This window comes from Mastomys coucha, unplaced genomic scaffold (genome assembly GCF_008632895.1).
Source record: "Mastomys coucha isolate ucsf_1 unplaced genomic scaffold, UCSF_Mcou_1 pScaffold22, whole genome shotgun sequence".
NCBI classification, from domain to species: domain Eukaryota; kingdom Metazoa; phylum Chordata; class Mammalia; order Rodentia; family Muridae; genus Mastomys; species Mastomys coucha.
In genome coordinates, this window is record NW_022196905.1 from 186,143,472 (window position 1) to 186,165,905 (window position 22,434).

General features: G+C 39.1%; 1 protein-coding gene across 33 annotated transcripts in view; it reads left to right on the forward strand.

The window, feature by feature from the left end:
• Sorbs2 (sorbin and SH3 domain containing 2) overlaps window positions 1-22,434 on the forward strand; it is a 328,789-nt gene that overhangs the window by 233,408 nt on the left and 72,947 nt on the right. For 20 of the 33 annotated variants that reach the window (XM_031339657.1, XM_031339658.1, XM_031339662.1 and 17 more), the window contains 5 exons: window positions 116-165; window positions 5,512-5,604; window positions 9,240-9,266; window positions 9,540-9,664; window positions 21,466-21,604. In XM_031339657.1, the coding sequence (XP_031195517.1) occupies window positions 156-165; window positions 5,512-5,604; window positions 9,240-9,266; window positions 9,540-9,664; window positions 21,466-21,604 (394 nt within the window). In that variant the 5' untranslated portion in view covers window positions 116-155. The other 13 variants (XM_031339667.1, XM_031339663.1, XM_031339678.1 and 10 more) reach the window with 6 other exon arrangements.

Here is a 22,434-nt window from a genome sequence, read left to right on the forward strand (position 1 = left end):
ATAGCATTCAGAGGTTTGAGAGCCACTCTTAGAGGTACACTGAAACGCATAGACAGCATTCTGTTCTATGTGCCGGTGAACAGATTCTTATCACTCTTTTTTTCTTCCCTTACAGGAAAACTGAAGACATTAATAACAAACCCCTCAAGGTGAAAATGAATACAGGTACACTGTCTCTGGTCATTTTTTGTTTGTATATTTGTTTGTTTTCCTCTTTAGCTTTGCTTTTTAAGAGTCACCTTGGTCCTGCATTAGCACAGCTCTGTATGGCTCAGAAGTGTATCGCAGAGTTTCTGAGCATAAGAAGAGTTATAATCCCTTATCATTGCTTCCCAATGTTACAGCCCAAAGTAGAATTTTTTTGTTACCTGCTATTATTGATCTTTTATTATATATTTTCTTCTTCTCTATGTATAAGTGTATGATTTCATGTAGGGGGTACACATGTATATGGCCAGGTGTACTGGGGGAGACCAAAGGTTACATTTCAGTATCATTCCTTGTATTTCAAGCCACACCTTGTTTTTGAAGCAGGGCCTCTCATTTCATCTAGACCTCTACAATTAGACTAGGCTAACTGGCCCATGAGCCCCAGGTATCTCCCTGTCTCCACAACTCCTGGGTTGAAATTAAAAGCACATTCCACGGTACCCAGCTTTTTAAACATGGGTTCTGAGAGTCATATGGGTGTTTCTGTGCTTATAAGGAAAGCTCTTTACGAACTAAGTCATGAGATCAGCCCTTTATGATTGTATTTTTTTTCAATTCTTAAAGTTGCTTGAAATTATATTTATACATTTGAAATCTCTTAATTAAAATATGTTAGGCTCAAAGACAAGTTGCTCTGGTGAACAATATTTAAGCTTCCAATTTACAAACTGTTTAGATTGACAAACCGAGCAGATAGAAGTTCCAAAGCCTCACACAAAATAAGCTCAATTAATTCTTCATCATCACGATTTGCATAAAGCCATAGCATGTTATTTTTAGCCTTGTATACATTATCCCTAAATATTTTAACACAAATGCCTCTGAATCCTGCTATATAGATTTTAATTGCAAAATAGTTTACAAATACCTAATAAATATATATAAAAACATCATTTGTCTCCATAGTAGATGTAGTTGGCTTATAATTTCACCTTCACCTTCATTGCCTCAAAAGTCTGATATATAATAATTAAAGAAAATAACTCTCTCATTGAAACCCTATGACTGTATCATGGCTGATAGCTGGAAAGTTGTTTTGGCCAGCCACCCCATAACAGAGCATAAAGAAAACCCAGGACATTCTTTCTCAACAAGTTCCTCGTATCAGTGTCTAGAAAAAGGATTAACAACTAGCTAGTAAGAGCCAGTCTTTAATCCCTAGATCAAGTGTGGAGGCATGTGCCAGGTCCACCTCTCCGTGGTGACTGCTCAGTCAAAACCTGCTCAAACTGGCCTTGGAGAACATCGTGCCAGCTGGCTCCTGAGGGTGGAGCCCATGTGTAGATAGATGTTTAGAGCAATGGACAAGCCAAGGGTGTTGAAGGGAGAATTGATGACCTTCACAGAGAACTAAGGAGAGGCAGTTGCAGATGGTTTGCTTTCCTCCGTGTCCTCTGCCTAACGATGGTTCTTACTTCATTTTGTATGTACAATGTAAAATGAACTATGAGGAGCCTGGGGGCATGTGTGTAGAGCCACTCCTATAGACTGTGCACAAGAAGAAGTAAGGTCTACTCACTGTTCGGAGGGATCACCTTTAAAGATTTAAGTTCCACACAGCTTCCCAAAATAGGATTTTCCTATTTGTCATATTGTATTATGATAGGTATGCATACATAGTTATAAGGAACATCCTTTGCCAGTATACAATATATTCAACAGTTGGTCTTCCTGCTCCTATAATTGCATCCTAGCAGCAATCTTCCAACTTCTCTGCTTCTTTAACCCTCTGGTATCTGGACCAAGTGGCTGCTGAAGAGCGTCAACAGAAACCACTACACCAGCCTTCCATTTGTAAGGCTTAATCTTGACTCTAGATTGACACAAATGTGCATAAAATGGGGTTGCCTGTGTAGGTAAATGTATCCATAGACATGCAAACTTGGCCATAAGATAAAACCCTTTGTTTAAAATTCCAAAGTAATGTTACAATATGGCTATTAAAAGCATGCTACTTTAAAAATACAGATGACAAGCATTTACGTGATATTTAGACAACTGAAAATACTGTCACTGTATAACAAAATTAAGGAATAACTGATCCCCATGTAACTAATAAATAAAATCGCCTCACCTTATCTACCTATTATTTGTGATATATCATATCTTTTTTAAATTCTGTATGCCAGGTATGCTACAGTAGCTCAGTTGGGTAAAGCGCTTGCTGCTCAACCACGGGCACCAAGTTCAAACCCTGAGCACCCAGGTAAGAAGTCGTGCATGGAAGCAAGCACCACCCACAGCGCCAGGAGAGGAGGCAGAGAGAGGAGGCTCCTGGAGTTCCCTGGGCAGGCTAGCCAATCCTAGTCAGTGGGCTCCAAGCACAGTGAAAGACCTGTCTTTTAAAAATAAGATGGAAGGAGAAATGTGGGTACTCATACCATTGACCTCTGACCCCAGAAGCATACACATAGTTGTGTGTACCCAGATGAACAGTTCATATAGATAGATAGATAGATAGATAGATAGATAGATAGATAGATAGATAGATAGATAGATAGATAGGTAGATAGGTAGGTAGGTAGATAGGTAGGTAGATAGATAGATAGATAGATAGATAGATAGATAGATAGATAGATAGATAGATAGATAGATATCATATACAGGTAAAACCTCCCATATTTTCTAGGTCTAAAATTTCTTTTATATCTAATCTTGTTCTCAATCAAATACACAACAAACTATCCAAGGAGAATGAGTGTAATATTAGGATGTTTAAACTATGTCCTATCTTCATTCAGCAGTTGCTACCCATTATTTTCTAATGCATGAGAATTCACAATCATCAGAATGGGGAAAGATAATTCAGTAATTCATAGACTAGACCCTAGTTTACCCATGTGTTTTCTAGCAGTACAAGTGGCAATCGGACATCTTAAAGCTCCATGAAAGGATGCTCAACCAGGCTGTAGTAAATGAATGACTATGAAGGTGAGGCCAGCACCAAGCTCCTTCAGAGATGAGCTAAATGCCAGAGATAGTAAAAACATCTTCAAAGAATAACATAAAATATCAGAATGTAAGTAAATACTGAATATTAATTTCTAGTGGTTTGCCTATTCTACTAGTTTCAAAGAAGGTCAGGTTTGGAAAATAAGCTCTTTAATAAGTATTAGCAGAAAGTCTCTGTTTACTTAGCCTGAAGATTCCCACACTTCTTTGTCTCACAGTGACAATGTCTGAGAAATTTTTTTTCCATACTGTTTCTAGCCCAAAAGAAACATTGAATAATTCTATTTATTAAGCAATTTGGTGCAAGCAATATAATAAGTATTTATGTCACAACAATTTAAAAGTCATTTGATAAAATAATATATGTGAATTGAAAGAAAAATAATAATTTACTTTCAGTGGAACCACAATTACTTAATAGTGCTATGTGTCCTCCTGTCATGCCCGGGGAGGTTTCTCAGACCATGAAATGAAATTGTACACAACTACTCTTGTTCACTGAAATGACTTTCAGAGGACACTTGCTTTTTTAACATTGTAACCACCCTCTTAGCTCTTAAAGATACAATGTGATCAAAATAAACATAATATAGCCTGTAATATTGAAACCCTGAACTACTTCAATCTAAGTTTTCCTTCCATGTCCTGCCATTTTCTCAAAGTTTTTCCATATGCTCCGAGAGACCTGTGGGTTCATGGAGATGACGCAGAGCACCTCAGCACAGTTTAAGCATGCTGAGCTTAAGCCACGTCCCTGGCTTTTCTCATTCTGAGATGGAGTGTTTTCATCTCTGTTCATTTTCAGACACTAAGAGTTGAAAGAACCAGAAAATAAAATCCTTCTAAAAGTGATGTCATTTCACTTTTGACATCCTTAACTAACCCAGCCCTCAGACCAGATCAGATGTAACTAGGTCCTATGTTGTGTCCAGTGGCAATATGTCCATTTCCCTAGACACCTTGTCTCTCATGGGATTTCAGCAAATTGAAAATAGCTATCAGTGTTCAGCTGAAGGTATTTTGAGTTGTAATTTTCTACCCTCTGTGTCTTTCTCTTTGGGTTTTTAGCTATAGTATTTTTATTCATTTAGCTTATTTTCATTCCGTATTTCAACTCAGGTTTCCAGTTTGATGGTTTACGACTTAAAAATAGTAATTTCAAGTTAGATTTTTATATTAGAAGAGTTACAACAATTTTGTGTTCTATTGCCCTCACTCCTTATGACTTTACCAGTAATTAATTCACTCATAATTCCAACTATACTTACTGATCTGAAATTCTCTTGTGTTTAATTAGTTGAATATTTTCCCTATGAAATAAAGAATAAGAAATGCATGTGACAAGACACAATAACTATACTCTGACAATTATATTCTCATATTGTTGGTTACACTATGCTTTTGTGTATGTTCACGTTCAAAGAGAGAATTGAGGTTGCTTTGATTTGATGAGGAGGAGAAGGGTGGAAAACTATTGGACATGCTAAATTACCACAGAATGTGGGAGCAGAATCAGAGTCTATTCAGAAATAGAATGCTAACCTTTCAGTCTAGGAGTCTTGTCTTCCAAATTTAGAAGTCTCAACTTCTCACAGCATAGAAAATGGCCTATGCCTTTGCACACATTTCACTTCACATTTTGATTTCCTTAGCATACATATAGATCATATCCTATCTACAATTCAAAGCTAGAAAGACAATGCATTTGTTTTCAAAAAATATGCTCATTTCAATACTTGTCTATCAGGGCTGCTCTGGATTTCAATTAGAGCAACTAATTTAGAAGTGTAAGGAGACATGAAATTGCACAATGCTATTGTATTTCTTTAAGACCTGTACAAATGAAGTATGTGTCAGCTGAAAAATATCACTTCAAGAATTGTTCAGTCAAGATAACTCATCCTTGGTTTTCTTTAGGAACCACCCTGCTATCTTTAACAACCATAAGTAAAATAGAGTAAATTTAAATTATTTATATGAATGTGTATTACAACATGGCACTAGTTTCTAGACTTGGTGTGCATTAACCAAGTGGTAAAACAAAACTGAGCTCTGTATCTGGGGTTTCATTAGATAACAAGCATTGAGCATTCAATGTAAAACCTTCTGTTGCATTTGAGAGCATTGCCATCTCTCTCTGAGCAGACCGCTGGTTGCTCACTTTTGTCTTCATTTGTCGTTTTCAGTTTGGGGTTGGGAGTGAAAATCACAGGTGTATTCCATGACTACTAATGCTCAGCTGTTCATCTTTCTCATGAATGACTGACACATCTCACTTAAAATGCATGACATCGCATGTGCTTTCTCTGTTTTGCCTTGGCCTCTGCCATATCATGTTTTTGCTTCCAGATAGCGGTGGGTGTGCTCGCAAACGTGCCGCCATGTCTGTTACGTTAACATCTGTGAAGAGAGTTCAAAGTTCTCCAAACCTATTGGCTGCAGGTATAACGTCACTAACTCACAGTGTCACACCTGAATGGCTTCACCTCACCTCTCTCTTTCCAGAATCATCTTGTTGGAATGTGGACAGAGGCTTTCAGTGCCTTTCAAGTCCTCTACTCAACCTTTTTTCTAATCCCAAGAATAGCTCCTGCCCTTTCTGGGTTTGTTCTAAAAATAAAAAGCCAAAGGAAACTGATACCTTCTTAAAAACAAACATTTAAAAATATAATTAAAAGCATCAGTCACTTGCCAAAAATATATTAACTGCAAGTGTTAACTATTTAAGTTTTTGTTATCTCATGAACTTAAAGAAACATGATACTTGATTAAGATATCATCCATTTCTTCGAGAATTAGTTTGGTTCTTCCCCAAAGATTTCAAACAGGAAACAGACTTTCTTGCATCTATCTAATACATGCTCTAGAGCATATCAGAATCTTGATTAATTTAGATAACCATGAGCCCACAGATAAAAATGTTCTTCAGAAAGCAATTGGGGATGTGATAACTCAACATCCACTGAGGTAGCTCTCTTTTTTTACTCAAAGTCTTTAATGGCTTGCCTTCACCTGAGACACAAGCTTCATCTGGAGAGTCTGCCACTGTGGAAGATCAACTGGAGTCCAGCCTGTCCCTAGACCCTTAACAGGGTAGCCCATGCCTCTTGGCAACTGGTTACTTAGTTGGTAGACATAGTTGAATTAGCTATATAACAGAAGGAGGAAAGTAATGGGGCCTCTAAGTAATTTCAATTGTTATTCTGTGTTTCAGTCTTCTATAAACACATGTTTAGTGGTCAGTTGGTACTCAGGATGTCCTACCCAGTCTCAAAGAAAAAACAAACAAACAAACAAGAAATCTTTTAAAGGTGACTTCTACATTCTTCCCCAACGCACAAATGGATTTCAAGGTCCAAGTTTAAATGTCAACTCAAGAGTCTCATGTTGTCCTTCTTTACAAAGCAAACAAACCAAAAACACTGCAATGTATGCAAACTGATCTTACTTGGATTTAAAAACCACTCTGAGTGTGCTTGTTCATGCATGGATGAATATGAGAAGGTATTGTAGAAGCGTGGATTACTTCTCTAGATGTAGTAGATGGATGAGAGTGAGGAGAAGTGAAGTAAATAGAAGGAAGGCACATAGGATGCCTGAACTGTGAATTTCCTTGACATTTCAACTAAGTAAGACCTCAGTTGTGACTACTGATGCACATGCTAGAGAATGACTTAGCATGTGTCTTAGTTAGGGTTTTATTGCTGTGAAGAGACACCATGACCACAGAGGCTTTTATAAGGAAAAACACTTCACTGGGGCTATATTACAGTTTCTGATGTTTAGTCCATCATCATTGTGACAGGAAACATGGTGGCAAGCAGGTGGAGATAATGCTGGAGGAGCTGAGAGTTCTACATCTTGATCTACATGAACCAGTGGTGGAATATTTCTACTCAAACCACCACGCCATGTTAACAATTCCTCTTTATTATCATCTATAAAAATAACCTCCACACAAGAGAGCATTGGGTTGGACTAGATACTGCATCTGAGAGATTCAAACTGTTCTACAGGCAAGTCCATACCATTCAAGTGTTTGGAAAGACTAAATGTTTCACAGTCAAAATAGAAAAATAAGTCAAGCCAGTCCTGATGGCATGACCTGTGGCCCCAGCTCAAGACTGCCCAGACTATCCAACAAGTTTAAAGGAAATCTGGCACACTGTCTCAAAATTTAAAATAATGAAATCAGAGTTAGAGATGGGATGTAGCTCAGTGGCGAAACACTTACCTTGCGTGGGCTAGACTTGTTCAATTCTCTGTACCCGAGGGAAAGGGAATGAGGGAGGAAAATTAAATCAACTTCAGCAAGATGAGCAATTAGTATCTCTTACCTATTTCATGTCACTAGAAATAAGACTTTTAGCAGTGCCTTGAATTTCTGATATAAGTTTAAAAGAACATTTCTTTTGCATATATTGATACATAAAGCCTTTAAAGAAATTTTAATTACATTTTAAATAAAAGAATCAAGATCCTTTATGCCCGGGATCATTGTGTAACAGATTTCACAAGAACTTATGAGACAGGAATTTATGTTTCAACATTGCTAGAGAATGAACCATTCACTGAAATGTATGCTAAAATCATGATAAACTCAAGCTTTATTAAAGCGCAGCCTTATCTTGATGTTTCGTTTGTGGGCCTGCCTGTAGAGTTCATTATTGTCTAGGTACAGTGTTCTCTGTTTCTCCCTCTCGGGGTTCTATGACCCCATAATGTGGTCTCTATTGTGAAGAAACAGAGCTGTCCATCTAGAACTCTCAATTAGAGGATATGTATTCTAAATGCTTTTTAATTTAAGTCCATACACCCTTTTTCGCCTACCTCATCTACATTCCTGGTACTTCCACAAACTTTGCTCCTTTTGCCTCACCGCAGCATACATTGCCAAACCAAGAGTAATGGGAACTCCCTGTTCTCAAGCAAACAGCTTCAACACTCACAATCATTGCTGGGGCTGCTTCCCCATTCATTGCCCTTCTGGCATCCCTAGATTTGTTCTTCGTCTGCCATGTATAACATCCTCGTGGAAGTTAATCTCTTTCCTTAAGTGCCCCCAGAGCAAAATCCTAAAAATGCATGACCACACTATAGCTTTCTCTCTAGAGGTGTCATTTGCCTTTCAACTGAATAAAATGGTGAATTCCAGGCCCCCTTAAACTCTAGGTATAAAACCCAGTAAATATGAATAATTCTACAAAGTTATTTTTACTGGATTACTGGATCACCCTCATTTTTATTCCAATTTACAATAATATATAAGGAACTAAAAATTAAAGGACTCCCACAATCCTTTCCAAGATAAAGGCTGTATGGGTCCAATAGACCAAAAAGTGCAAATTGATTCCCTCAGATGGCCATGTAGGAGGTTCTGAGACAATCGATGACTAGATATGGTTCAACAAACTGGTTTTGTACCAAAGGCAATTTCTTGACTATGATTTATTTTCCACAGCTTATGAGCTAAAAGATAAAAGAACATATAGCTTTCCTGTTTAAATAAAGACTTGGAAAATTAAATTCTAGAGAACAATATGAAAATATTATCTTGTGCAGTAGATAAATCTGCCTCTGTGAAAGAAAAAAACAAAAAAACAAACAAAAAAACCAAGCTATTGAAACATTAGTCACTGTCTAATAAAGCACTTAAAAACAGTCGGTCACAGATGAGCTTCAGCCAGCCACAGACCTGGTGACTTACTTTAAGGTTCTGAAAAGTTCCCATTGCTTGCAAACCAGAATCTATGCAATCCTTTAATTCTGTGTTTAGGATTCATATATCCATTTTGGGCCACAATAAACTTAAAATTACATGGTTGAGATATTATTATGGGTGAGAATTAGTGTTTGGTATATGTTCTAGTTGTAGATTAAGTCCCTCAGATGTAGACATTTAACAAGTGGTCAGCCTGTTGAAATTCAAATAGCGCTCAGACCCCTCATTACTACATTTAAGGTACCCAGTTTTAGAACTAAGATAACTAGACTATGTATGTGGTTCTGTGCTGAGTATGCTCACAGGGTTGGTTTGCTTCACACTTGCGTTAATTTCAACATTGTTTTTCTTTCAGGGCGTGAGTCTCAGTCTCCAGATTCAGGTACAGAAAAATATTGTGAACAGCTATTGTGCTTTGTTTCAAGGACTTTTTTTTCTTTTTTTTTTTCCACATTCATAACCACATCGCTGAATTTATGTTAAATTTAAATTTCATACGCTGTTCTGCATAATGAATTATAATTCTATAAAGAACATTTTGGATTTAGAAAAACAAATCCATTTTCTAACACACCAAAAGAGAAAACAAAAAAAAAAAGCAAATTCAAGTGAACGTAGATATTTCTGTGTTCGATTTGTTTTCCCTTAATAAAAGCTTGGAGATCTTACAATGATCGAAATCCAGAGACACTGAACGGAGATGCCACATATTCCTCTCTTGCAGCAAAAGGTTTTAGAAGTGTTCGGCCAAACCTGCAAGACAAAAAATCACCAACCCAGGTAATACAGCTCGGTGTCTGCTGTGTGTCTAGTTCCTAGACGTCTGTTTTCTCATCCTCCTGGCAATCTCACTCCTAGTGTCCTAGCTAAAACGCTTCTGCCTTCCCTACCTGCTTTGCCTGTCATGGTAGCCTGAACATGGGGCTCGAGCTTTAAGCTCAGAACAGGTAGGTTTTTGGTTTTTTGCCATTGTTTCAGTCTTTACTCTCTGGTAAAGCTTATAAAAGTAGGCCAGCTTCTACAGTAATCTTTAAGATAAGGTCTAATTATGAAAGCTCTGGCAACTGTTTGTTTGGACTTCAGAGTTTGAGAGTCAGTGTTACCTTATGTGTTGAATGGATATGAGTCAGACAAACAATGAGCTTTTGAGAGGTTAGTAAAAACTGTACATGAAAAATGCTAAGAAGCCTGTGTCTAAATGGCCTCCAGGTCTAAAAATAGGATAAGATAACATACACTCACTTTTAGTGTAATTTCTAAACTTTTCGGTGGGAGTAATGTCTTTGTAATGTATTCTCAACTAAAACATCTTTTCCAGTCTGTGAGACAATATGAATAATAAGATACAAAATATTTTTTCTAGGACAGTGACCATTCAGTATAGACTGCTCAGGGCAGAGTATATATGGCTTTCTTCAGGGCAGGTTTGACAATGTGCTACTAACTTGGACTTTCTTTCTATTTTTCCTTCTATATCCTTTCTCTTTCTGTCCACTTTTGGCCATCTAGGCACCTCTTCCACCAGCCAGAAAGGAGAGCTTTGACAGCCAGTCCTTGATAACCAATCAATCAAAGGGTGACATTTTAGACTCATTAGTACCTAACACACAAACTTCACCTTTTACAGAGGACTTTACTAACCTTAAACCTCTCCAAGGAACTATGCATTCTAGTGAAGATTCCAACCAGACACTAGTGTATTCTGAGGAATCCAGGACAACTGTGTCGTACACACAGAAAATCACTAACCCACTACCAGCAGGCTCTAGCTCTAGTCCTGCACAGTATGGAGACATCAACACCCCATTTCTACAAGAGGACTACACTCAAGATTCTCAGACTCGAAGAATTTCTACCTTGAAACTAGCCCCTAACCGGGACTTAAGAAGTAGTTTTCCTCTTAATACACCACAGTTTCCGCAACCCACTGACATTCCGTCATTTCTGAAAAGGTCTTGCTCACCAACCCCTAACCCAGACACACACACAGCATCGCTTTCCATTCAGATAACTCCCCATCCACGACATGATCTTGAAAGCCACAGACAGTTCCCCGAGCTTCCTCCAGAGACTGCAAAGATGCCTCTTCAGCAAGATAGACAAACGTCTTCAGATGCCACGACCTGTCAGTCCCCAGCGGTACATTACACTTGCCAGTCTCTTCTTCTGTGTGTATCGCAGAGACGCTAACTCCTTGAGTTTGAGCTTTATTAGCTTCTAACCGGGAAGGGAAAGGAGAAAGAAGCTATTTTAAAACCTTACTGCCTGAACTCAGCAATTTCTTTGCATCTATTTATTTGCACACAAATCTTTACTATAAAAATTATGTTCTAAGAGTCTCTCCTTTCTAAGTTAGTTTGTTTTAATTATCGATAGATAAGTAGTTTCTTAAGATACTGTAAACCACATCCATCCGTAAAGTACCTCCGGGTACCGAAGGCCTGTTTTTTTTTGTTTGTTTGTTTGTTTTTGGTTTTTTTTAAGGCATTATTACTTTTTATTTGCTCTTTTACCAGGCATAACTAATTCTTTTTTTTTATTATTTTAGATATTTTCTTTATTTACATGTGAATTTCTCCATTCCCAGTTTCCCCTCCAAAAAACAAAGAAACAAAAACAACAAAACCAAACCCCTGTTGCCTCCCTCTTCCCCATGCCTGCCACCCCGCCCTCTCCCACTTTCTGGCCCTGGCATTCCCCTACACTGGGGCTCAGAACCTTAAAAGGGCCGAGGTCCTCTCCTTTGGGAGCCAGGTTAACTTTACTTAAATGTACATCTCTTAAGAAAAAAAATCGTAATTATAATATGCTTTATTTTAATTTCAAGCAGTACTTATTCCTTTGTAAACTGACATTTATCCTCACTAAAAGTTGATCGGTTGGTCAATTCAGAAAGCACGCTAATCAGATTTTATTACCTAGACTTTTGGGAGGTCATCATTTTCTACCTACGTAAAATTATATCATAGCACCATTGTCATTACATTCACTGTCTTTCCCCAGCTTCTCCACCAAGTGAAAAGGCATTTTCCATGTAAGCCTTAAAGATGAGCTGTAGAGTTTTCTCCAGGCTTCGTTCATTGTTGGCTACCTGATGTAGCTTCCATAGTAACCTCTCTGTGAGCCTGAAGTAGAATTGATGATGGTAACTAATCCTTCATCATAGTATGTGGCAGGGGAAGAGCAGGGGAAACCCCAGTAATCGATAGCTGCTACTGAGAGAGGGATCCTGGCAGCAGCCATGACATGACTGAGGTTCTTGGTATCTGAGTCATTGAAGATCACACAAACATCTTTGGTGAGACACATTTTCAATTGTAGAAAACCTTTAACTGATAATATGGCTGACACCATACCCTCACCTACCCACAGTGCAGAAATCTTAAACATGGATAATTAAAAACATAAGTAGGGGGTTTACAAATCTCTTATGATATTCCCTCCATGTTTTTTCATATGAAGTTCCTTCCATAGCACAACTGAAATATCTTCTTTTCTACATATGCCAGGCTGGCTTTGAACTCACCACCCTCTTGTCTCTACTTTCTGAATGCTGGGGTTATAGGCATATGCTGCCATGCTCAACCTGAGAGCCCAAATGAAACTTTTAAAAACTTGTGACAATTACAATAGCAACTAATGAGTAGAAAAATTAATTATGCACAGCTGTTACACTAACACATTTTGTTCATATGTTCACTGTCACAAGCAGTATTATTACTGCCCAACGTTTACAGATAAGGCAACTGAGGTACCAAAGGAAAACAACTATAGCATCCAGCTCTATAGGAAGCAAAACCAGCTTGGCCACTCCCTGATGATTAGGAGTGAGGGACACTGTGGGACCCAGAAAGGGAAGATATGTCTAGTTGGAACTTGGGAGCCCTGCAAGGTCTAAAGGAGCAGAATCAATCTGACTCTCTAATGCAGGATTGATGTGGTGCCAACAGCTGCCTTCTCTGGGACCCATGGCATGTCACTCCAGGAATCAGGAGAGAAGTCACAGGAACATTCCCAACGACTCGATTCCTCCAACCTAATTTGGTTCTTCAAAATGAGTCTCCAATGTTTTGAAATACAGTTTCGATACTTTCAGTGACTTTGTCAGTGTCCAGACTGGCCTAGAAACAGTGGGGTTTCATTAAGGAATCCCCACAATATTAACCTGATTTCAAAGTTAGGATTCAAGACCTCATTGCTTTTATTCATTCACTAAATATTTCCTGTTTTCCTGATGTGTTAATGTTCTCAAAGCTCCATCATCAACTTTTGATGTTTACTGTCTGCTGTGCAATATTTAAGTAATAAAACAAGCAAATTTCTATGTGTAAAAGACTGTAGAAATTATGCCATGTTAAACAGTGGTGGGAAGATCATATGCCACATTAAGCAGGATAGTGGAATAGACCCCGCCCAAAAGATAGAACAACTTGGAAGAAAGAAGGCATATTCCGGGCAAAGCTGTGAGGCTGGAGCAGATAGAGAAAGGGGGATGTAAGTATGGCATGGAGTTACAGGAAGTTAACTCCTGGTTGGAGATTAACAACAACAACAAAAATGACCAGTTTACAGCTGCCTTTTGTAGCCAATAGACAGTGAAATAAATATGGATGGAGGATGGAGGGAACCCAAGAATTGAGCTTATGCAAACCTTTACATCCAAAGGAAGAACCTGTCAAGTAAACTAGCACTGGTATCTCCAAAAGGAGAAGAAAATCCAGGGAAATGTGCCATACTAAAAGCCAAGTGAGGAAATCATGGGAGGAGAGGGAAAGCAGCTTCAAATATTGTTGGTAGGGAAGTAAGGTAAAGGCAGAAAGTATCCCGCAAATTAGAAATGAGGAGAGAGACTGTTAGAGAAGGCTTAGGACAGACAGGGAGGAGACCAATCAGAGAGGGCTTAGGACAGACAGGGAGGAGACCAATTAGACCACAGATCTTTCAGGGTATTATTATGTGCCTCGCTGAACTTTAGTCTCTTCACCTATAATGTGGGGTTAATAACAAGATGCATCTTAGAGAGTTTCTCGGCAGGTATGATAATATATATGGGGAATTCGGCATACCACTTTCTACATAATCATTCCCCAACATGCAGGAGCTGTTATTATTTCAAAATAATATTTCCCAAACAATGCAGCAGTTTGGAAAAGTAAATTGAGGTTATCAACAATATTTTTTTTCACAGATGAGTGAAAGTTACTTTCATCAGATTAATAATGTGTTCTACTATATTGAGCTGTCGATATTATTGTCAAAAGGTGGCATAAATTCTTGCACTTTTTATTTTAACTTTGCTAAGAATGTATGACATCTACCCTCTTCACAACATCTTTGCAATTCATGTATGTGGCAAGCATGTGTGTGTGTGTGTGTGTGTGTGTGTGTGTGTGTGTGTGTGAGTTGGGTGTCTTTCTGGGTTAATCTCCTCTTTATTTATTGAGACAATCACTTACTGAGCCAGGAGCCATATAACTGTGCTTAGTCTAGCTGCCAGCTTCCCCCAGGGATCCCTATCTTTATCTCCTCAATGCTGGGCTTTTATGTGGGTTCAGAAAATCCCAACTCTGGTCTTTGTACTTGTATAGCAAGCACTTTATCGATTGCATCATCTCCCCCAGGCCTTTCTTCATAAATTTTAAGTGTTCTATATACAACTATTAACTCTAGGCATAATGTCATATAGAAAATTCCTAGGATGTTTACTTACCTAGATGAAACTCTACACCCTCCATAGCTAGCCCCCTCTCTCCCAGCCCCATCTCGCTCAACCCCTACCAACTATCCTGTATGTTTCTGTTTCAACTACTTCAGATACCTTGTGTAAGTGGAATCACAAAGTATTTGTTCTATAACTGGCTGATTTCACTAGCATACTATCCTCTTGGTTATCCATATCAAAATACATGGATACAAAGTTAGCTTCTTCAAAAAAAAAAAAAAAAGACTAAAGCATAGTTCATTATGATATAAATCATATTTTCTTTATCTATTCTTCCACTAATGGGCATTTAATCTTCATGTGTTCCCTACCGTGGAATACTTCAATTAATTTTAAGTTTCATTTTCTGTTTAATGGTCTTTCACAATGGCTTTTACATTCCAAATTCTGGCAGGAAGACATAGTAAATGTCAAGGGCTGTAAGCTACACTCTATGAATCGTGTGTGTGTGTGTGTGTGTGTGTGTGTGTGTGTGTGTGTGTTTTAAAACAATTGAACATTGCAGCATGGTAGAAAAGAACAGAATTAATTTAAAAGTAGCCTAAGATCTCCTCTATTCCATCTTCTACCAGATGGGCAGTGAGCCCTTTCCCGGATACACATAATGGGGAGTTCCATTAGTTTATAAGGCAGCAATTTAGTGCTTGAGGAATTCTGAGATCTAATTACTAGAAGTTCTTCCTATATGGAATTATAATCTGTCTTCTTTCAACTCTACATGTTTATCCCAGGGGACAAAAGAGGCGACCTTTTCTTCTCCCTTTCTGTGACAACTTTCAAATAACCATTTCCTTCCATTCCCTGGTCTTGGCTTCATGTAAAGCATTACTATGCCTTCCAAGCACTGTCATTTTCAAACTGGGATGCCCTTGAACAGCTGTGACCACACACCAGACATCCTGGCATATATTTCCTTCTTCATAGCTCACTCTTCCCAAACTGCAGAAGATGAGTTATGTTAATGCTTGTAACTGACCAATGGGGAAACCGAGACCAAAGGAACTTAGACAGCTTGCCCAAGTCACTGCATAGCAACAGTTGGTAGGTTCTCCTGCCTCTGATTTTCTTTCATGATCAATATTACACTCTATGTTTGGCAGTGTTCTTAGAATATGTCAGCTTCTTAGATGTAAAATCACACCACAGTTGCTGCTATTGAATACCCACTAGATATGAACCTCCTGGGTACCTTCCTGCTGTATCATTCTTATCATTTTTTTCCACTGCTGACTCAGCAGCCTCCTTAGAGCCTCAACACTGATTCTCTTGCCTTTGGAAACCATCAGATCTCCCAGAGTTCTGGATTGGATTCATTTGAACCAAGGGGCTCAATCTTATTTGGAATAATTTAAGCCATTGTATATGTCACAGCTTAAGGATTCCCTTCCTTAGTGAAGAGGAGACAGTGACAAGCTGGTGTCTCTAGTTCCTCCCTCCATAACTAAGGAAAGTAAATGGAAACTTAGACTCATAAAACATGAGTGACTATTGAGCAATATTTGAACACATTCACTTTACATAGTCTGAAAGCAAGGAAACACAAACCGATTTGATGGATCTTTCTGCAGTGAAAGATCCACTACCTGCCATATCACTAAATATTTAGTGATATGGCAGGTAGTGGGAAAACCATCTTTGTTTGAAATGAAGTTTTCCTTTTACAAGCTAATCCAGAATGGGAAAATACTTCCATCCCTCTTTTACATGTTTTTGGTTCTCTGTTCATGCTATCTGCTGGGGAATACCTGTAAGAGATGATGTGGTATGACCATTTACTCCAAGATGAAAACCTTCTATCATGGAGGAAAACCCCTCAAGGTAGAAGAGATGTAAAACAACAGAATATTTAGGACAGTATATACAGGCAAGCGAGTCAACAGGATATCCCAAGGGAGGTAAGGCTTTTTATCCTGCAGGGGAAAGTCATTGGTCCTATGAAGGCTCTATGCCCCAGTGTGGGAGAATGCCAGGGCCAGGAAGCAGGAGAGGGTGGGTTGGTGAGCAGGGGAAGAGAATAGGGGTTATTTCAGAGGGGAAACCAGGAAAGGGGAGAACATTTGAAATGTAAATAAAGAAAATATCCAATTTAAAAAAAAATATGTTACTTTGGAAAAAAAAAAAAAAAGAACATAAAGCAGTCAAAATAGCTTCATGAAGTACCTAAACCAGTTTCACTAGCCACTCCTTGCTCCCAACCAAGATTATAAAGCAGTAAAGACGACTGAGTCACTCTTAAATAAGCCGAGTGGCCTAGAAGAATCACCCAAGCTGGGGCCACCTGGAATTTACAAAAGCCAGCCAAGCTGTCTAGAAGGGGCTCCACCCAATAGACATTGTCCAACATGTTGTGAGCTGCCTGCAGGCCACGCAGGGTAAGGAAAATGCTTCCACTTGGAGTGTCCATTCATTAGGTCAGGTGCCCATTGTCACTTCTGACATCAGAGATGTAAAGACGCCAACAAAATCTCTTGACAGGCATCTTTTGCCTCTTTACTTGGTTGGTCCATTCCTGGTGTTCAAACTCTTGGATTACACACAGCTCTGGAGTTCTTAAACCTTTTTTCCCCCTTCAGTTTCTTTCTCCTTTCTTAGGACTCAAAGCCAACAGTAGCTTTAACTAACCCATTCTAATCGTGGTCAGTGGCTGGTTTTTGTTTCTATTTATTTACACACATCAGTACCATGGCTAACACTGCTAGCATATTTAAAACTTCAGTGGTTTTTGTATCTCATAGTAAAAGCAATGAACAGATCTGGTGAGGAGAGAGTGAAGAGAAATCCTTTTTTCCACGTAATTGTTTATAGCTTGATCAACTCAAACATTAAGAGAAGGAAAAATAGGTTCATATTGGGGGACCATTTTGATAGTCAGGTAGCAATAGAAAGAAGCAGGCTCCAAAGTTTTGCTTAAGAGAGAAACTAATTCTGCATAAGCAACAGACAACTTGACATCATTGCACTATCATTAGGACAAAACATGAGCACTTCCGAGGAGAACTTCCACTGCATTATTATTGGAGCAAAGGCCTTCATTCAAACTGCGCTGGCTTCATGTTCTTCACACTTCCAAGCTTTTCCCACACAGTGTGTTTGACACCTAATCTATCTGAGTGTATTTCCTCAGAGTGTTTGCCCATAAAGCCAAATGCTTCACCTTTTCTGTCACAGTGGAAAACGGATATTCTTATATACTTGGATGACTTATACCTCTTCTCATTATTCTTTTCCCTCAACCTTAGCTTGAACACCAGCACTTACCTGCCAATGTATTGGAGGTAAATGCCTCACAGACACACAGGCAAGGCCTCTCTTCTTCACGCCTCTCTGTGAATGCTTTTCACCAGACCACTTTTTCACCAGGCAGTGGCTCCTGTCCACTGCCACCACCTGATGATCTCCCCGCCTGCCTTTGGCCCGGGGCCTGTCATCTTGTTTATACAAGCATCCTTTCCTATATCCTAACAGCCTTATGCACAGCCATGCCACAAGCTCTCTCAGGCCAGACTCTTCCCTGAGAGAGCACTCCTCCCAATCTGAGAGCAAGTCCTCCACAGCCATCCCGGTTAAACTACAGCTGGGACACTCTGACACTGCTGACTGCTCTGAGACACCCTCCCCCACCTGGGGTCAGAGATTTGCCGTGACAGATGGCATCACCTTAGCAACCCCTGCTGCCATCCGTGCAGTCACCCTTCCTTCCTTTGCCTCCACCATGTTGTAAGGACCACACTCGTTGGCTGTCTGGTTTTGTAGCCGACCATTTTTATTTGCGTAGGTGTTGATTGGCACACCAACTGAATACCATCTGTTAGCAAAAGTTATTGGCATCATCCTCACCAGACACACTCAGTGCTAAAATTTTTACTGATAGCCCCTTCTTGCACTTAGGTGCGATTTATGGTAACTCTAGAATTCTCCGCTTCGAACTTAACTATTTTTCTGTGGATCGTATGCTACAAACTGGTTTATTTATAAGGCACTTTGTCAGAAATGTAAATAAGTGGACTGCTATCATTTGCTGTGCTTAAATTATAAGGCCCAAACTGTTTCAGGTATTTTGGCTGACTGCTAATACCTGGAACATGATGCCTCTCCTGTAAGACTCATATCACTGTGTCCTGGTTTAATACTTGATGTACCGTCTTTCTCCCAGGAGCGAGTCTGACTGCAAAGCACTAATTGTTCTTACTATTCTTTGGATGGCATCCACCACAATGAACACTACTGTCACGTAGGAGTGAGCGATGTAAATAATCTTAGTCCATCTTACAGAAATGTAGCCTGAGGTTGGTTTGTAATATCTCTCCTGAGCCATCCCAGTTTCAAAGTTTACGAAAACATTTTTACGTCGACAATTTTTCTTGCCTTTATGCAACGTATAAATAGTTCTCATATGCATGATATCATTGAAATACATCTGTAGCTTCACTCAGTGACCGCTAATCAGTGACCACTAGAATTGCAGCTCAAATGCTGCGAATTTTTATCATGCAGATTCTCTGTCACTGATAGTAAAGATTCTATGACTTTCACTGAAGGATGGACAGCTTTGAGCAAACAGAGAGAGTCTCTGAAATTGCTACCCTATGTTCTGTCACCAGGAAAATTTATCTGTACCACATAGTTGCTGTACACTGTCAAGACATAGAACTTTAACTTACATGCACAGAGAAATGCCACAAGCCATATTTCTTGACTTCTACAACTACAGAAAGGGGAAAAAAATCTTGTTTCAGTTGTTTGGGGTGACTTAGTGTTCATCAAATGGCTGGAATTTTTTTCTGGAAATAACCAGAATAAGTCAATTCCTAACCACAGATAACTAGCCACTAGCCTCGGGGACTCAGCCGGTAGGGGTTCTTCCAATGTCCTACTATGTTAGAAAAAAGAAAAAAGTTGAATATTCCTAATGAAAATACCCAAATTCTAAACAATTTACAAAACTGAGACATTGTAAGCATTGACATGAAATTGTAAGTTTAATATTCCACACCTGACTTCATGTGACAAATTGCAATAATAATAATAATAATAATAATAATAATAATAATAATAATAATAATAATTCTACAGCTGCAGAAATGGCTCAGGGGTTAAGAGCACAGGCTGATCTTGCAGAGGAGCTAAATTAAATTCCTAGCACCCACTTGGCAGCCCTATAATAGAATCTGATGCCCTCTTCTGGCATGCAGACATGCATGCAGGCAAAGTACCCATGTACATAAAATACATGGATTAAAAAAACAAACATAATGAAACAACAACAACAAAAAAGACCTCAGGTGCCCTGAAACTGATTTTTTTGTAAAATAATATTTAAAAGTTTTATATAATTATCTTCATATTATGCATAGAAAATGTCTATAAAAATAAATTAATTTTATATTTAGATTTGGGGTCCATCCCCAAGATATGTAATATGTATTTATGAATATCCCACATCCAAATCTGCATGAAGTCTGAAATAATTCGGCCCCTAAGCATTTGGATAAGGGATACTCACCTATACTAGAAACCTTAGTTTTTAAATAGAAATTATTCTGTCTTTTTCATTCATTATTATAACAAATCAAAGTTGATTTAAACAAGGGAGCAAAAATTTCTGTTTAATGTTCAGCAGAGTCATATAAAGGCTCTGACTATGCGTTGTATTTGCTTAAATGCCAGTTCAAAGGGTCCTTTTTTAAAAAAGGAACTTTTCTGATACCTTAAAGACATATGTAATGAATACAATTCTTATAATTGAATAATTATTGATTTTAGGACACATGTGGTGTGACTTTTAAGTAAATCAGCTTGCTTTTGGATCATTTGAGAACACGATGATCTTAAAGTTAGATCAGATACATATACACTCATCTGCTGTGGTTCATATTTGTGTAGCTGACGCTTGTTATTTAAAGAAGTAGAAAAGTCTGTAAGTTGTGAGTCTCTTTGTCAGTGCGGATGTGTGTTTATGGGTGCGTATCTGTAGTGTTGTATTAACTAAACGTTCTTACTAATGTTTTACCTCACCTGTATGTGTTATCCAGTTCGCATAATGCTCAGTGTCATGCTGCACAAAGACAGTCCTGAGTTCAACCTCCATGAACTAAACTGATTCAACTCAGTCACAACGTGCCTCCTCTGAGTGTCTGCTAGGCCATCAATCCCAAGTTGCATGTTTTAACAACTACAAAGGGAGCACCCGTCTCAACAAGAAGCTTCGGGTAGCATTAGAAATAGAAAAATAGTCAGGTGTAAAATAAATAGCTCAATGTATGAAGACATGAGAATGCCAAGTGAAGTTGAAGTGGGGAGAAACCAGTGTTTTAGCATTTCTACAATGGTTTGCCAGGTATGTGGCTGCCCAAATAGGCCATTCCTGACTCATTAAGCCGAACACTTGCCTTCTGTGTCAGTCACCTTGTTTTGGAAACATTGATTCATTAGAGGACTGAGTCTGTGACCCAGCCTCTCTCCTCCTGTCAGAGAGCATCCACTTCAAATCCACCATGCAGAAGGATGAGAGAGATGTGACTCCTTAAGACAGTGAGAGCTCTGGTGTCCTGCCCATTTGTTTGCCAGTGACCCACGTAGGTGGCACCTCTGTTGGCACTCTGTTGTGCCCACTGGCTAGCTGCTCTCGTTTCCCTAACCACTTCCCATGCCCTATGATAATATAAAGGATGAGAAATAATGGAAAGAACAGAGAAAACGGGGTGGGAGGGGTCATTGGTCCCTCTGACACCAGTCTTCAAAGTAAATAAAGGCCCTGTAGTTGATTACTGTCCTACAGTTGGAAACTCTTGTCATCATATAAAGGAGTGGTGTTCACGGGAAAGCATGTGATATAACAAGTCCTCTCTGCTTTTCTCAGAGCCAGATCACAATCAATGGCAACTCTGGTGGTGCTGTGAGCCCAGTGAGTTACTATCAGAGGCCGTTCTCCCCTTCTGCATACTCCCTCCCAGCCTCGCTGAACTCCAGCATCATCATGCAGCATGGCAGGTCGCTTGGTAAGCACTGCACTCATGGTTTCCACGACAACTTTAATGTGGCAGCAATATCTCTCAAGAGAAAAATGTAAGGTGACACGGGACTGCCTGACAATCCTCTGGTGGCCCTAGCTTGGGAAGAATTAGAACAGAAGGGTCAGTATGGTAGAAAAGAGGGCCCTTGCCATTTGGAGGTGATGATTCCATCCATAGCTGCGCCTGGAGAAGCCTAGGTGATATATAAATGATGGAGTAGAAAGAACATGATGATACCAAGGGGCGCTTATGAGACCCAGAAAACATTAATGTAGCACTTTTCTATTGAGGAGGCTTCTTCTTGTGTGGAAAAACTTTCCTTCCAGAATACTCTTTCGTTACGCCTATGGAGAAAATGTTTTGCAATTAAAATAGTGTAACAAGGTGACAGGCTATACTAGCACAGGGAAATCCTAAAATCCTGGATCACAGTCAGAAACTAGTCAAACTGATCTTTGAAGGCAGTCTGTCATCACTAAGGTACTGGGAAGCAAATGAAAGGAACTCAAGTACTGCCTTCAGTGAAGATTCCACAGCTTACCAAAGCCGTAGCCCTTGGTGCTGGGGAGATGGTTCAGAGGGTAAGATCACTGTTGCTCTTCCAGAAGACTCAGGCTCAACTCCCAACTCCCAAATGCTGGTCCACACCCATCTGTGACTCCAGTTCCAAGGGATCTGATAGCCTCTTCTGACCTATAAGGGCACTAAGCATCCATGTAGATATATTACATACACACAAGCAAAGCACTCTTATATAAAACAAACACATAAATCTAATTTAAAATGTTTAAGTTACAGTCTCCCTCCAATAGTAA